This window comes from Micromesistius poutassou, assembly GCF_964030765.1.
Source record: "Micromesistius poutassou genome assembly, chromosome: 12".
NCBI classification, from domain to species: domain Eukaryota; kingdom Metazoa; phylum Chordata; class Actinopteri; order Gadiformes; family Gadidae; genus Micromesistius; species Micromesistius poutassou.
This window is the reverse complement of record NC_140282.1, coordinates 9,892,314-9,905,296: the sequence shown is the minus strand read 5'-3', so window position 1 is coordinate 9,905,296 and position 12,983 is coordinate 9,892,314. Positions and strand designations below refer to the sequence as shown.

General features: G+C 48.3%; 1 protein-coding gene across 3 annotated transcripts in view; it reads right to left on the bottom strand.

The window, feature by feature from the left end:
- Positions 1–697: 697 nt before the first annotated feature.
- LOC311356308 (uncharacterized protein) overlaps positions 698–12,983 on the bottom strand; it is a 41,143-nt gene continuing 28,857 nt past the window's right edge. For 2 of the 3 annotated variants that reach the window (XM_084476075.1, XM_084476077.1), the window contains exons 19-35: positions 11,914–11,998; positions 11,649–11,790; positions 11,171–11,289; positions 10,678–10,824; positions 10,114–10,367; positions 9,494–9,619; positions 8,820–8,937; positions 6,799–7,050; positions 6,332–6,408; positions 5,536–5,717; positions 4,821–4,903; positions 4,131–4,309; positions 2,980–3,101; positions 2,297–2,370; positions 1,552–1,593; positions 1,263–1,312; positions 701–787 (exon numbers count right to left, since the gene is read on the bottom strand). In XM_084476075.1, the coding sequence (XP_084332201.1) occupies positions 4,149–4,309; positions 4,821–4,903; positions 5,536–5,717; positions 6,332–6,408; positions 6,799–7,050; positions 8,820–8,937; positions 9,494–9,619; positions 10,114–10,367; positions 10,678–10,824; positions 11,171–11,289; positions 11,649–11,790; positions 11,914–11,998 (1,746 nt within the window). In that variant the 3' untranslated portion in view covers positions 701–787; positions 1,263–1,312; positions 1,552–1,593; ... (1 more) ...; positions 2,980–3,101; positions 4,131–4,148. Of the gene's footprint in view, positions 788–1,262; positions 1,313–1,551; positions 1,594–2,296; positions 2,371–2,979; positions 3,102–4,130; positions 4,310–4,820; positions 4,904–5,535; positions 5,718–6,331; positions 6,409–6,798; positions 7,051–8,819; positions 8,938–9,493; positions 9,620–10,113; positions 10,368–10,677; positions 10,825–11,170; positions 11,290–11,648; positions 11,791–11,913; positions 11,999–12,983 lie in introns of all 3 variants that reach the window. The other variant, XM_084476076.1, reaches the window with a different exon arrangement.

The following is a 12,983-nucleotide window of genomic DNA, read 5'->3' as shown; positions in this document are numbered from 1 at the left end:
ATCACAAATGATAAACTTACATTATATTACCCAAAACCCAAAGCTACGTGCTCACACTACCAATGCTAGCTAGCTATATGCTAGTGGGTTGGTATCGGAACTAAAAAAAACAACACTAGCCAACACTAGCAACACGCTAACACCGCATTAACAAACAGGAGCTACATGCTAACTCTAGCTACACGCTATTAGCTGGGGACCTGAGCTTGCATTAGAACCCCTCTCGCGCTACATAACCAACACATGCTACATGCTAACACGACATTAACAACAGCAGCTACATGCTAACCCTAGCTACATGCTAACACGACATTAACAACAGCAGCTACATGCTAACCCTAGCTACATGCTAACACGACATTAACAACAGGGGCTACATGCTAACCCTAGCTACACACAACAAGTGGATGGGTACCTGGACTCGCATCAGTACACCTGTCTCACTACATAACCAACAGTAGCAACGCGCTACACGCTAACCCTAGCTACACTCGGTGGTGGTGGTGGGTACCTGGACTCGCAGAACGACCTCCCTGTCGGTGAGCTGCTGCTCGCGGACGTCCCACTCCTTCTCCCGGTGCCTCCTCTCCTCCACGTGGGCCGCCTGCTCCTTGTGCAGCGACGCCAGCTCCTGCCGCCTCCTCTCCACGCTGCGCTGCTTCTCCTGCTCGATGAGCGAGCTGGGCCGCGAGGAGGGCCGCGAGGAGGCGAAGGAGAAGGAGGAAGAGCGCTCGCCCAGCGTCTGCCTCTGGTCCTCTAGGAGGCTGTCCTGCTGCACCACCACGGCCTGGGGGGGGGGGGGGGGGGGGGGGCACAGGGGCACCAGGGGGGGTTAGACAGGTGTGCCCTCAGGGAGACAGACAGGTAGGTAGGTAGCAGACAGGGATGCAAGCGACAGACACAGAGGTAGACAGAGAGACCGACAGAAAGGGAGACAGACACGCAGGTAGAGAGACAGACAGAAAGGGAGGGAGACACACAGGTAGAGAGACAGACAGAAAGGGAGGCGAACGGGGATACGAACAGACAGGCAGGAAGACGGGCAGGCCGGAAGACGGACAGACAGGTAAGACAGACAGGCAGAGACATACAGGGGGACAGGTAGGCAGGCAGACAGACAAGGATACAGATAAACAAGCAGACAGATTGACAGACAGACAGATGGACGTACAGACAAGCAGACAGGCAGACACACACTGGACCATACATTGAGTGTGTGAGCAGTCTCGTTTGTACTGCAGGTGTAGAGCGCTGGGTCTCACCTGCAGCGTGCTGAGCAGGTGTGCAGCTGGTACACACTGTGGAGCACCTGCTGTGAGGACCCACCCAGCACCCATGTTAAACATGACTCCAGATCAGGATCTAAGCTACGGTCAGATCCGCCACGCATCTACAATCTAACATACACAGCCATACACACGTACGGGCACGTACTACTGCATGTTAAAGTTTTTTTTATACATCACACCTCAGTGAGATATGATATCTAATAAAAAAACATATTCTGTGAGTTGTGAAAACTACGAGTTGCTCTGGAACAGGAGCACATACCTCACTATTCTTTCTCAGTTTGAGCAGATTTGCATTCCCACCCTGCAAAAGACACACACACACACACACACACACACACACACACACACACACAGACACACACAACACGCACACACACACACACACACACACACACACACACACACACACACACACACACACACACAATGAAGGAGCAGCACTAATGCAGTGCAGATATCCAACTGTTAATGATCATCCATTTCGTGTTCTATTGTTTGACAACTGAGGGTTGTCATTAGCAACAAGCCCTGGTCGGGTGAAACAGGGAGCTAATGAGAGGGGGGGATGGAGAGAGAGTGGTGGGGGAAGAAAGAGTGAGAGGGATGAGGGAGAGCGGGAGAGAGAGATAGAGAGAGAAAGGGAGAGGGAGAGAGTGGTGGTGGAGAGAGAGGGGCCGAGGGAGAGAGAAGGAGAGAGGGAAGGAGGGAGAGAGAGAGCGAGAGAGTGAGATTGGTGTGGGAAAGAGAGGGACGAGGGAGAGGGGAAGAGAGAAAGGGAGAGAGAGATAGAGAGAGAAAGAGAGAGAGAGAGGAGAGAGAGAGAGGGGGGGGAGGATATAGAGGGATGAGGGGAGAGAGAGAGAGGGCAAGAGATTGAGAGGGGTGGAGAGAGGGGAAGATGAAGAGAGAGGAAGGTCCATCATGCTAGAAGTATTTGTTTTTGTTGCAGGACAAAAGCAGCACAACCACTCCCAGAATGACGGCCTGATGAACAACATGTGTACCTTCTTCAGCACCGTGTCCGAGCCGGTCCTGCGCAGGTCCACCGCTAATGACTGGCACTGCACACGGGCTGCATCTGATGGAGAGAGAGAGAGAGAGGGAGAGAGAGAGAGCGAGAGAGAGCGAGAGAGAGAGAGAGAGTTTTAGAATGAGTGTAGAATTATCATGTGTTTCAATGAGTCTCTGAATATATTTTATGAATGTGTTCATGAATATATTTTTTAATGAGTTTAGAAATATGTGTTTGAACGGTTTATGATCAGGTTTTTGAAAGAATGTGTTAATATGTTAATCAATAATAATTTGAATGAATGAAAGGAACGAGAACAATGAATGAGATTTTTCGAACAATGTTATGAATGATGTTTTCGAATTCATGAGTTCGAGTTCATGGACATGTTTTTGTGTTTTTAAATTTAAAATATAAACTTCATTCACTATCATTTTATACTTTTGACTAGAAAAGACTAGAAAATGTTTTTGAATGAGTTAGTGAATATGTTCTATATTCATGAATATGCCCTGAAACGTTTGTCATGTTAATATATATAATGGGTATAATGAATATGTTTTGGAATGAACATGTTAAGCATGACTATGTCCTAAATGTCTGTAATGTTTATGATTATGGTTATGATTATGAGTATGGTTGTGGTTATGACGGACATGGTCGTGAGGGTCTTACTCTTGCGGCTGTCGAAGCCGGAGAAGGTCTCCGCTCTGCGGGGTAAACTCCCGGCCCCTCCCCCCAGGACGGCCGGCGCCAGGCCTCCCAGCGTGGTGTTCACCAGGTCTGCAGTGTCTCCACTGTCACACACACACACACACACACACACACCGCACATGCACGCACACGCATGAATGCACACAAGCAAGCATGCACACACACACACACACACACACACACACACACACACACACACACACACACACAAGCAAGCAAGCAAGCACACACACGCACGCACGCACGCACGCACGCACGCATGCACACACGCACGCACAGATACACACACCCACACACAATCACACACACGCACACACACGTACAAAAACACACCAACACACACAAGCAAACCCACACAAGTCCAGGGAGACAGTAAGTTAATTATGCTGGGTAACTGTGTTAGTGTCAGGGTCCAGAGACCTGCTATGAAACAGAGCAGTCAGCACTAAAGACCTGTAGGAGCCAACAGAACCCGCCACGGACAGACATCACCACAGATCATCACTGAACTTAGAGATAACATTTGCTCAATAGAAGGTGTTAAAGCTTTAGCTTTTTGTATTATTATTACTTCTACGTCAAATAGTGTTTATCATCTATTATTCAATATAATAAATCAGGTAAACTTTTGTTTTTGCACTTTTCCCTGTGATATGACCACTCTTGACGCTACATCAAAACAAGCCGCCAGTATTATTGAAACACGGAACACATCTGGGTACAAGGGTCTTTCAAAGAATCAATCGATCAATCCCCAAGAAACAGGCCGACCTATGGTCTATCTGTCCAGCTCTGACACCCCATCTACATGCTGTGGTTGTCATGGTGTCTAGGCAATCAATGACTTAACTAACCTTAAGTCCGTTAGGGGAACACGACTAAGGTGAAAACAGGAAGCTAGAGGCAGCTGGAGGAGCCTCAACATATGGATTATGCTGTTTATGTTGTTGACGACCAGATGGATTGTTGATCAGTGCCTTATTGTCATCCGCTTTGCCATCCTCCTCCTCTCCTATTTATTTTATCCTCCTCTCTCTCTCTCTCTCTCTCTCTCTCTCTCTCTCTCTCTCTCTCTCTCTCGCTCTCTCTCTCTCTCTCTCTCTCTCTCTCACCTTGTCTCAGGGCGTCCTTTATGATGGGCTCTCCACAGAGGGGCTGCAGGCCACCGGAGGCCCGGAAAAGGGTGGCGTCCCCGGACCCCGGGGCCCCGCCGCACTCACACATCTCCCTGAAGAGCTGCACCTCTGCTCCAGCAGGGTCACGATCTGCACGTCCCTCAGACGCAGGGCCTCTGGACGAGAGACATACAGAGAGAGTGGGAGAAAGAGAGAGAGAGAGAGAGAGAGAGAGAGAGAGAGAGAGAGAGAGAGAGAGAGAGAGAGAGCGATGAAGAGAGAGAGAGACGAAGAGAGAGAGAGGGAGAGAGAGAGAGAGAGACACGAAGAGAGAGAGAGACGAAGAGAGAGAGGGAGAGAGACAGAGAGAGAGACGAAGAGAGAGAGAGAGAGAGAGAGAGAGAGAGAGAGACACGAAGAGAGAGAGAGAGAGAGAGACACAGAGAGAGAGAGAGAGAGAGAGAGAGAGAGAGAGAGAGAGAGAGAGAGAGAGGGGGAGAGAGAAAATAGAGACAAATAGATGAGAGAGAAACATACATATTGTGAGTGTCTTTCTCTTCAGGGAAAATAAATAAGTTGAATAAACTCCAGTGCTTTACCCAAGCAAATACCATTTTTGCTTTATTTCTAGGTCCCCACAGACAGCCAGACAGACAGGCAGGCAGACAGACAGTTTGAGAAGCTCACCTCTCATCTCCTTGAACTTGTTCTCCATCAGTCGTTTGTCCTCCTCTGTCTCACTGGGAATGCCTTCATCATCCTCTCTGTCTCTGTAGAACACAGAACATCATCATCCAACCATCGATTAACAACCATCCAATCATTAATCAACCCCCTCTAACCACATCCATCTCCATCATCCAACCATCAATTAACAACCATCCAATCATCAATCAACCCCCTCTAACCACATCCATCTCCATCATCCAACCATCAATTAACAACCATCCAATCATCATCCAACACCCTCCAACCACATCTATCAACGTCATCCAACCTCTTAACAAAATCAAAAGCAAAGATCACCAAACATCATCTAACATAATCCAGTCATCATCCAACATCACATTAATCATCCAACACTCTGGATTATAAATCCAACATCATCCAACCATCATCATCAAGCTTAAAGAAAAATTCCAGCCTCATTCAATCTACTCCTCTTTTAGAAAAGACAATAGAAAATACATTTTCTACTTTTACAGCAAACACTGACTTGAAACTAAACTGTGCTAAGCTAACAAAAACCAAGCAATCTTCATCCAACCTGAACCAACAGCCGTCCAACCTTCTCCTCGATGGATGCCTACAAACCGACTGAACACCCGCTCCACCTGCACCGCGCTAACGGCCCGCCAAGCCTCTTACACGTAGCGTTAGCTCCATCGTTAGCGCTACTCACACAGCGTTCATGGCGTCCTGGATGAGCTGCATCCAGACGTTGCGCTCCTCCTTCGATGCGGCCACCACCTCCAGCATCTCCGGGCGGTCGGCGCCGGCGCTGATCAGGAAGATGCCCCCCTCCTCGTTGGCCACCTCCCGCACGATCAGGTTGTGGAGCGAGAGCACCGTGGAGCGCTGGTCCTGGAGGGAGGGAGAGGGCGAGGGAGGGAGGGAGAGGAGGAGGAGGGGAGGGAGAGAGGGAGGGGAGGGAGAGAGGGAGGGAGAGGGGGAGAGGAGGAGGGAAGGGGGAGGGAGAGGGGGAGAGGAAAGAGGAGGGAGAGGGGAGGGAGAGGGGAGGGCGAGGGCGAGGGAGAGGGGAGGGAGAGAGGGAAGAGCAAGATAGAGGGGGGTGGATAGTGAGAGAGGTTAAGAAGAGGAGAATGGGGAAGGAGGAGAGGAAATGAGAGGAGAGGAAGGAGGAGGATGAAAGGAAGGCAACAAAAAAAAGTGAATGGGAAAAAGAAGATGTCAAAGTGGACAGAGAGAAACAGATGAGACAGAAAGGGAGGAGAGACAGGCAGAAAGGAACAAAAAGAGAGTTAATTGGATGATTCGATTGTGGATAATGTTGTCCTACATTATATTCAGCTGGAAGTCTATCAATTCAATTCAAAGGGCTTTATTTCTACTATTCATTAAATGTCCTGATATATAGAGATGACCACTGTGATTATCTATATCCGTGTGTTAGAGAGCGAGAACAGAGACACAGAGAACAGAGATAAGGAAGACAGGGTTAAACAACAAGTCCATACCAGCGAGGCGAAGGCATATTTCTGATCTTTTTCTTGGAGGAAGACAAAAACATCAGAGAGAAGGAGTGCAATGACATCTGGGGAGAGAAGAGAGAGAGAAGTTAGCAACAGGAGAAAACCTCTTACCCTGGTGACTGCTAACCCACCCATATCCTCGTGACGTCTAGTGTATGTGTGTGCGTCTGTGCATTTGTGTGTGTGCGTGTGTGTGTGTGTTTGTTGCATGTGCGTGTGTAGGGTCCAGTGTGAGAGTGACTCCTCCCCCTCCTCCTTCTCCCAGCCCTCTTCCTCCTAGCCCTCCTCCTCCTCCTCCTAGCCCTTCTCCGCCTCCTCCCAGCCCACTTCCTCCTGGTCCTCTACCTCTTCCTCCTACTCCTCCTCCTCCTCCTTCTCCTCCTCTTTCTACTCTTCCTCCTCCTAGCTCTCCTCCTCTTTCTACTCCTCCTCCTCCTCCTGCTCCTCCTCACCCTTCATCCTGCCCTGGTTGTTCTTGAGCTGCAGCGCTCCTTCCCGAACGAGCCTCCTGCCCCGAAGCAGGTCCTCGCGGGCGAACATCTGCCCACTCCTCATCCTGGTGATGGACTTGCTCTCCATGCGGGCGTGCACGTCCTCCAGCCGCCGCCGCTTCTCCTTCTCGTTCACCCGCGTGTCCACGGCCGCCAGCACCTCCTTCACCATGGTCAGGGCCTGGCTCAGCTCCCCGTGCTCCTCCTCGGACTCTGCAACGAGAACGCGGAGGTGTCATCTGGTGGTCAGCGGGGGGGACTGCACCCGTAGAGCCGTCGGGTACCCCGGGGTCGTCCGTGAAGCTACGATCATCTTCGCTCCCTGGAAAATGGTCTCAAAGGAAGCACACAACTAAATATATGTCATAATATATATGGCTTTATATCTTATCTATTTATCTAGTGTTTGTCGCCCCCTTTTGGTTACAAAACACGAGACAATGTTTGTGTTTGTCGCCCTCTACAGGTGACAACACATGGCACAACGCTATATCGAATCATATCTAATCTCTAAAAGACAAAAGAAAAAAGTTGAAAAGTTTTTATTGCTGGTTCTTCGGAAGTCACCCAAGGCGTCTGAGTTTCTCCAGTGTAGATTTATGTGGATGACAGCAATCAGGGGTGTTTACTACATTCTCCCACCACAGCTTACGTTATATCAGCTCAGAGAGGTTTTAACCTGAAGATGGCAGCAAATTATAAGTAGTCTAGGAGCGGCTTGTGAATATTACTGTATAGATTATCTTTGAACTGTGCACTGTGTGGGTATATGTCTGTGTGTGTATGTTTATGTGTATGTGATTGTGTATATATGTGTGTGCCTGTTTTTGTGTATGTGTGTGTGTGTATATAGGTGTGTGTGTGTGTGTGTGTGTGTGTGTGTGTGTGTGTGTGCACATGCATGCGTGCGTGCATGTGTGTTTCTGCAGCCTGTGAGATTAGCCGCAGGCTGTTAGTAGTCTCCTGCTCCAGCTATAAACAGGCTCTAGAGACAGATTAGCAAGACACACTCAGCAGGAGGGCAGCTTGTTACACCTGCAGAGAGCGCTCGGGGGGGGAGGGGATCTGGTCCTAACTCCCCCTCTGATCTGGAGGTCGAACAGATGAAGTATGGGGAATCTGGTTTGCATTAATCCTCTCAGTCCAGGCTTCCGGTTGTGCAATACAACGTGAACACTCTCCTTCTCTCTGAAGGCTGCACAACTTCCCCTCAATAACGTCCATAATGTTTACATTCACATTCTACTTTTACATTTTATTTGTACTAAAGAGTGTGTGTATCCAAGGATATTTTTATTTTTTTTATTTTTTTATTATTTTATCTTTTTTATTTATTCTAATAGTCTAAAGTTGAACTATCCTGTACTTCTGATTTGACCTCACCTTTCTTCTAACTTAGCAGTTGTTATGAAGCTCATCTACTGTACACGTCATGTATCTCTGCTATGGACAGTGTTGCATGAGTGTATATTGTTGTACAGTAGTTGTGGGCTGCTACTCCCGCATGGAAAAAGAAAGGTCTGAATGGAGACTCCTTGCCATCCTTCAGGTTTAAAGGATTAAACGCGTGTTTAGTGTGTTTGGGATGTTCTTATTGGGTTGTTAACCAGGGTAGAAAACACCCAGAATGCACTTGTGAAGGCCAGGACAAGCGTGTCCACACTTGTTATAAACGTATCAAGACCACACACACAAGGTTACACTTTGTTGACCGGTTTCACTGTTCAACAACTTCTTCAAAACATAAGCTATGCTAACTTCTTTGGTATGATGCTATGCTATGATGCTTATCTATGCCTCGATGGAAAAGCTACAACAGCAAACCATTCATAAAACTAGATGCTGTGAGAATGAATGTAAAGCCAATATGCATTTTAGCGCAAACACACACTAATACCATTAACATGATCAGATTGACATGAAGCTAGCGGTGCCTACACAAAGCTAACACAGTGCTTACAAGTAGCTAATAGCGAGCTAACCGTCAGTGTACTGCAGGATCCTCTGAATCAGCACGGGGTACTTGGTGATCCTCTGGGTCACTAGCAGAATGCATTCTGGGATACCCAGCCGTCGCACCACACTGCTGCTCATCTTTTTCTGAAGATGAAGAAGATGAAGACGAGGGAAGACAGATAAGCAAGAGAAGAGGGAAGAGGAAGAAGAGAAGCAAGATGGGGGAAGAGAGAGATGTGAAAGAAGAGAAAGAGAAAGAAGAAAGAGTGGATAGAATGAAGTGGAGAGAAGAGAGCAAACCTCACCTTATAAATACTATACTGGGAACCATACTGATACATGATGATGAGTACTGACTCACCTTATAAATACTATACTGGGAACCATACTGATACATGATGATGAGTACTGACTCACCTTATAAATACTATACTGGGTACTTTACTGGTACATGATGAGTAGTACTGACTCACCTTATAAATACTATACTGGGAGCAGCTACTGATACATGATGATTAGTACTGGGAGCAGGTCTCACCTTATAAATACTATACTGGGAACCATACTGGTACATGATGAGTAGTACTGGGAGCAGCTACTGGTAGATGATGATTAGTACTGGGAGCAGTTACTGGTACATGATGAGTAGTACTGGGAGCAGCTACTGGTACATGTGTGTAGTACATGGAGCAGCTCTCACCTTCACAGACACCTGGAAGTGCTTGTCTTTGTTCAGGAGGTCTTTGTAGAAGTTCACCGCCTCGTTGTGACTCCCACAGAAGTGTCCGTAGACCCTCTTCATCTCCTCCCCGCTGGTGCCTGAGAACTGCAGCAGGGCCCGACGTCAGAACACACACCAGGATATCTACAGCCAGACGGCTGGCGTGGGGTTTTGAACCCAGAACCTTTCGGCTCAGAGTCAAACGCCCTAACCACTGGAATATCATGATTGGGTGTTTTCAGAGGAGTCATGTCGTCATGTGTCATCTTTTGCTGTATTTTATCAAAGTACAGATATATTGTCTTCTTGATAAGCTAAGAAGATACAAATACCATTAACTCTAGACCCAAACACCTTCACTGATGTACTTTCACATACAAAAAGGGATAAAACTAAAAACACATCCTCTCTCTCTCTCTCACTGCATGTGTGTGGGTATGTGTGCGTGTGTGTGTTTTTGTGTATGTATATACAGTATGTGTGTGTCGACCAGGGAGGGGGGAGAGAGAGAGAGGGAGAGAGAGAGAGAGAGAGAGAGAAAGAGAGAGCGAGAGAGAGAGAGAAATGGAGAGAGAAAGAGAGAGATAGACGGCTCCTACCTGTCCCAGCAGGAGGTCTCCCACCCGGTGCACCACGGCCCCGCCCTCGCAGGCGTCGGGGCCCCCGTTGCGCTGCCTCCTCTCCAGCAGCAGGGTGAGGAAGAGGGTGTGTATCTCCAGCAGGTCGTCCAGGCCGGGGAACATCCTGTCCACGGCCGCCTGCTCCAGGTGGGCGTCCCGCAGCAGGCCTTTACCGTACACCTCCGACATGATGCGCAGCGTGCGCACGTGGTGCATCTCCGTCTGCATCAGCTCTGCAGGGGGGGGGCGGAGCTTATCAGCATGGGGGGGGTGGATGGTGGGGGGGTAGGGGGGTGTGTGTGTCTGTGTCTGCATGAAAATTCTGATAGTGTGTGTGTGTGTATACATTGTGTGCGTGTGTGTATGTGTGTTTGTGTGTATGTGTGTTGGTGCGTGCGAGCATGGGTGTGTGTGTGTATGCATGCAAGTACGCATTTGTTTATACTATGTGTGCATGTGTTTGTGTGTGTGTCTAGAAACAGTATGTGTGTGTGTGTCTTTGTGTATACAGTATGTGTGCGTGTGTGTGTGAGTGTGTGTTACCATAGATGACGTCCTGCCTCTTGGTCTGGTTCTTGGTCAGGGTGTCCAGGAGGCTCTGGTCCACGGTGAAGGTCCAGGAGTCGGCCTCCAGCTCCTTCACCTCCCCCTCCAGGTCCCCCATCAGCTGCCGGTCCTCCATCTCTGTCCCTGGAGCACAGAGGTCAGAAACACACACTTTACACACTGTACACACACACACCGGTGCGTGGGTGTGTGGGTATGTGTATGTGTATGTGTGCGTGTGTTTGTGTGTGTGTGTTTGTGTGTGTGTGTGTGTGTGTGTGCACGTGTGTGTGTGTGTGTGTGTATATGTGTGTGTGTGTGTGTGTGTGTATGTATGTGTGTGTATGTGTATGTATGTGTGTGTGTGTGTGTATGTGTGTGTGTGTGTGTGTGTGTGTGTGTGTGTGTGTGTGTGTGTGCGTGCGTGCATGTGTGTGTGCGTGTGTGTGCGTGCGTGTGTGTGTGCATGTGTGTGTGTGTGTGTGCTGACCTTCGTCTATGAGGGACTCCAGGGACTCTGTGACCTGCTTGGTTCTGCTCAGGGAGTCCGTGGACTGGGAGAGGTACCGCAGGCTCTTGATGGGGCCCGACATGTCGTCAAACACCGGGCTGCACAACACGACAAATACAATGTAACACAACACACATTGTTTATCACAACACACACCAACAATGTTCCACAACACATAAATATACACACACAATGTAACACACAACACACAAAGTAAACCAAACACAACCAACACACAACACAACAAATACACAATGAAATGAAACAACAACCGAACAGGCACACAACATAACACAACACAAACAAGAGACACAACCAACACATACAGAACACATAACAAGTCAGGATAATTTGATAGCATTTTTAAAGCAACCAGCAGACATAAACGTGAAGATCTACAACAAAAAGAAAATGAGATAGACACACACATGCCGACAGACACACACAAAACACACACCCAGCAATGTTGCTGATGGACAGGCTCTTTGAAAGGTGGTTGCCATGGAAAGGCATGATGCTGGTGGGTCGTCGTGACAACGGACCCAGGTGCTCATCCGGGGACAAGATGGCTGACCATGGTCGATCCCTCATCCCGGGTGCTGCATGGACAGGTGGACAGATATATGTATTTAGATCAAATTATTTTTTAATGTCATTCATCTCCTGCGACCCTATCTGCATGTCGAGCCCCGAGGTTGAGAAGCGCTGATGAGGAGACTGACCTCTGTTCCTCAGTGTGACCACAGGGAAAGAAGCAGAATCTGGAAAGGCCAACTGTTGCTTCTGCTGTTTACTGTTGCTGTTGCTCTACAGACAGAGAGACAGAGAGACAGAGAGAGACAGAGAGAGAGAGCGAGAGAGAGAGAGAGAGAGAGAGAGAGAGAGAGAGAGAGAGAGAGACATTACATAATTAGCCTGGCTCCGCCCGCCCACCTACTTCCGCCCAAATTTCATTTTCCCTTCAGTAGTCAGTCTGGGGCTGGGGCTTGTTAGTGGGATTTTGCCCGAACAAATTTCTGTGTGACCAATCAGCGAACAGAGGAAGTGGCTGAGAACGATGACGTCGAAGTAGCGACATATTGTCAATGACAAGACCCAGCCTCGACAGTTGACTGCAAACATTATCTCTGTCCTTACTATCGAATATTAATGTAGAATTTGTAATTGTTCCTTGAACTCTAAAATTAGATGAACAAAACCTGCAGCTATCGTTGACAGACATCTTCACGCTTCATCTTGTTTTGTTTGTGTACACAGCCTGCGCATGCGCGCAACGTAGTTTTCGGCCGGTCCCGGCACATGACATACGTCACGACCAAACGCTATTGCGATTGGTTATGGCAGATCCAGAGTGGCACTGGGCAGATCCAATAGTTTTAAACTTCAACAGACACCCGCCTCCAAGTGAGTGAACGTTTGCCAATTACACATCATTACTCACATCCTCGCTTCCAGGCTCTCTGAAATCCCAGACATTGATGCTGGTACCATAGGATGGTTGGTGGGGTGGCTGACCAGGAGACCGCAGAGAGTTCGTGTTAATAACACCCTGTCCACAGCACTGACGTGCTCAACTGGTTCGCCTCAGGGGTGTGTCTTGTCGCCCTTATTATTCATCCTGTATACAAACTGCTGTCGCAGTACTTATGAGTCATCATTTATCATAAAATATGCTGATGATTCAGTGATCCTTAGTCTCCTGCAGGACCATGAGATGGACCATGGCCCTGTTTTGGATAAGTTTGCTGACTGGTGTGAGGAGTCATTTTTGCAACTAAATGGTAGTAAAACA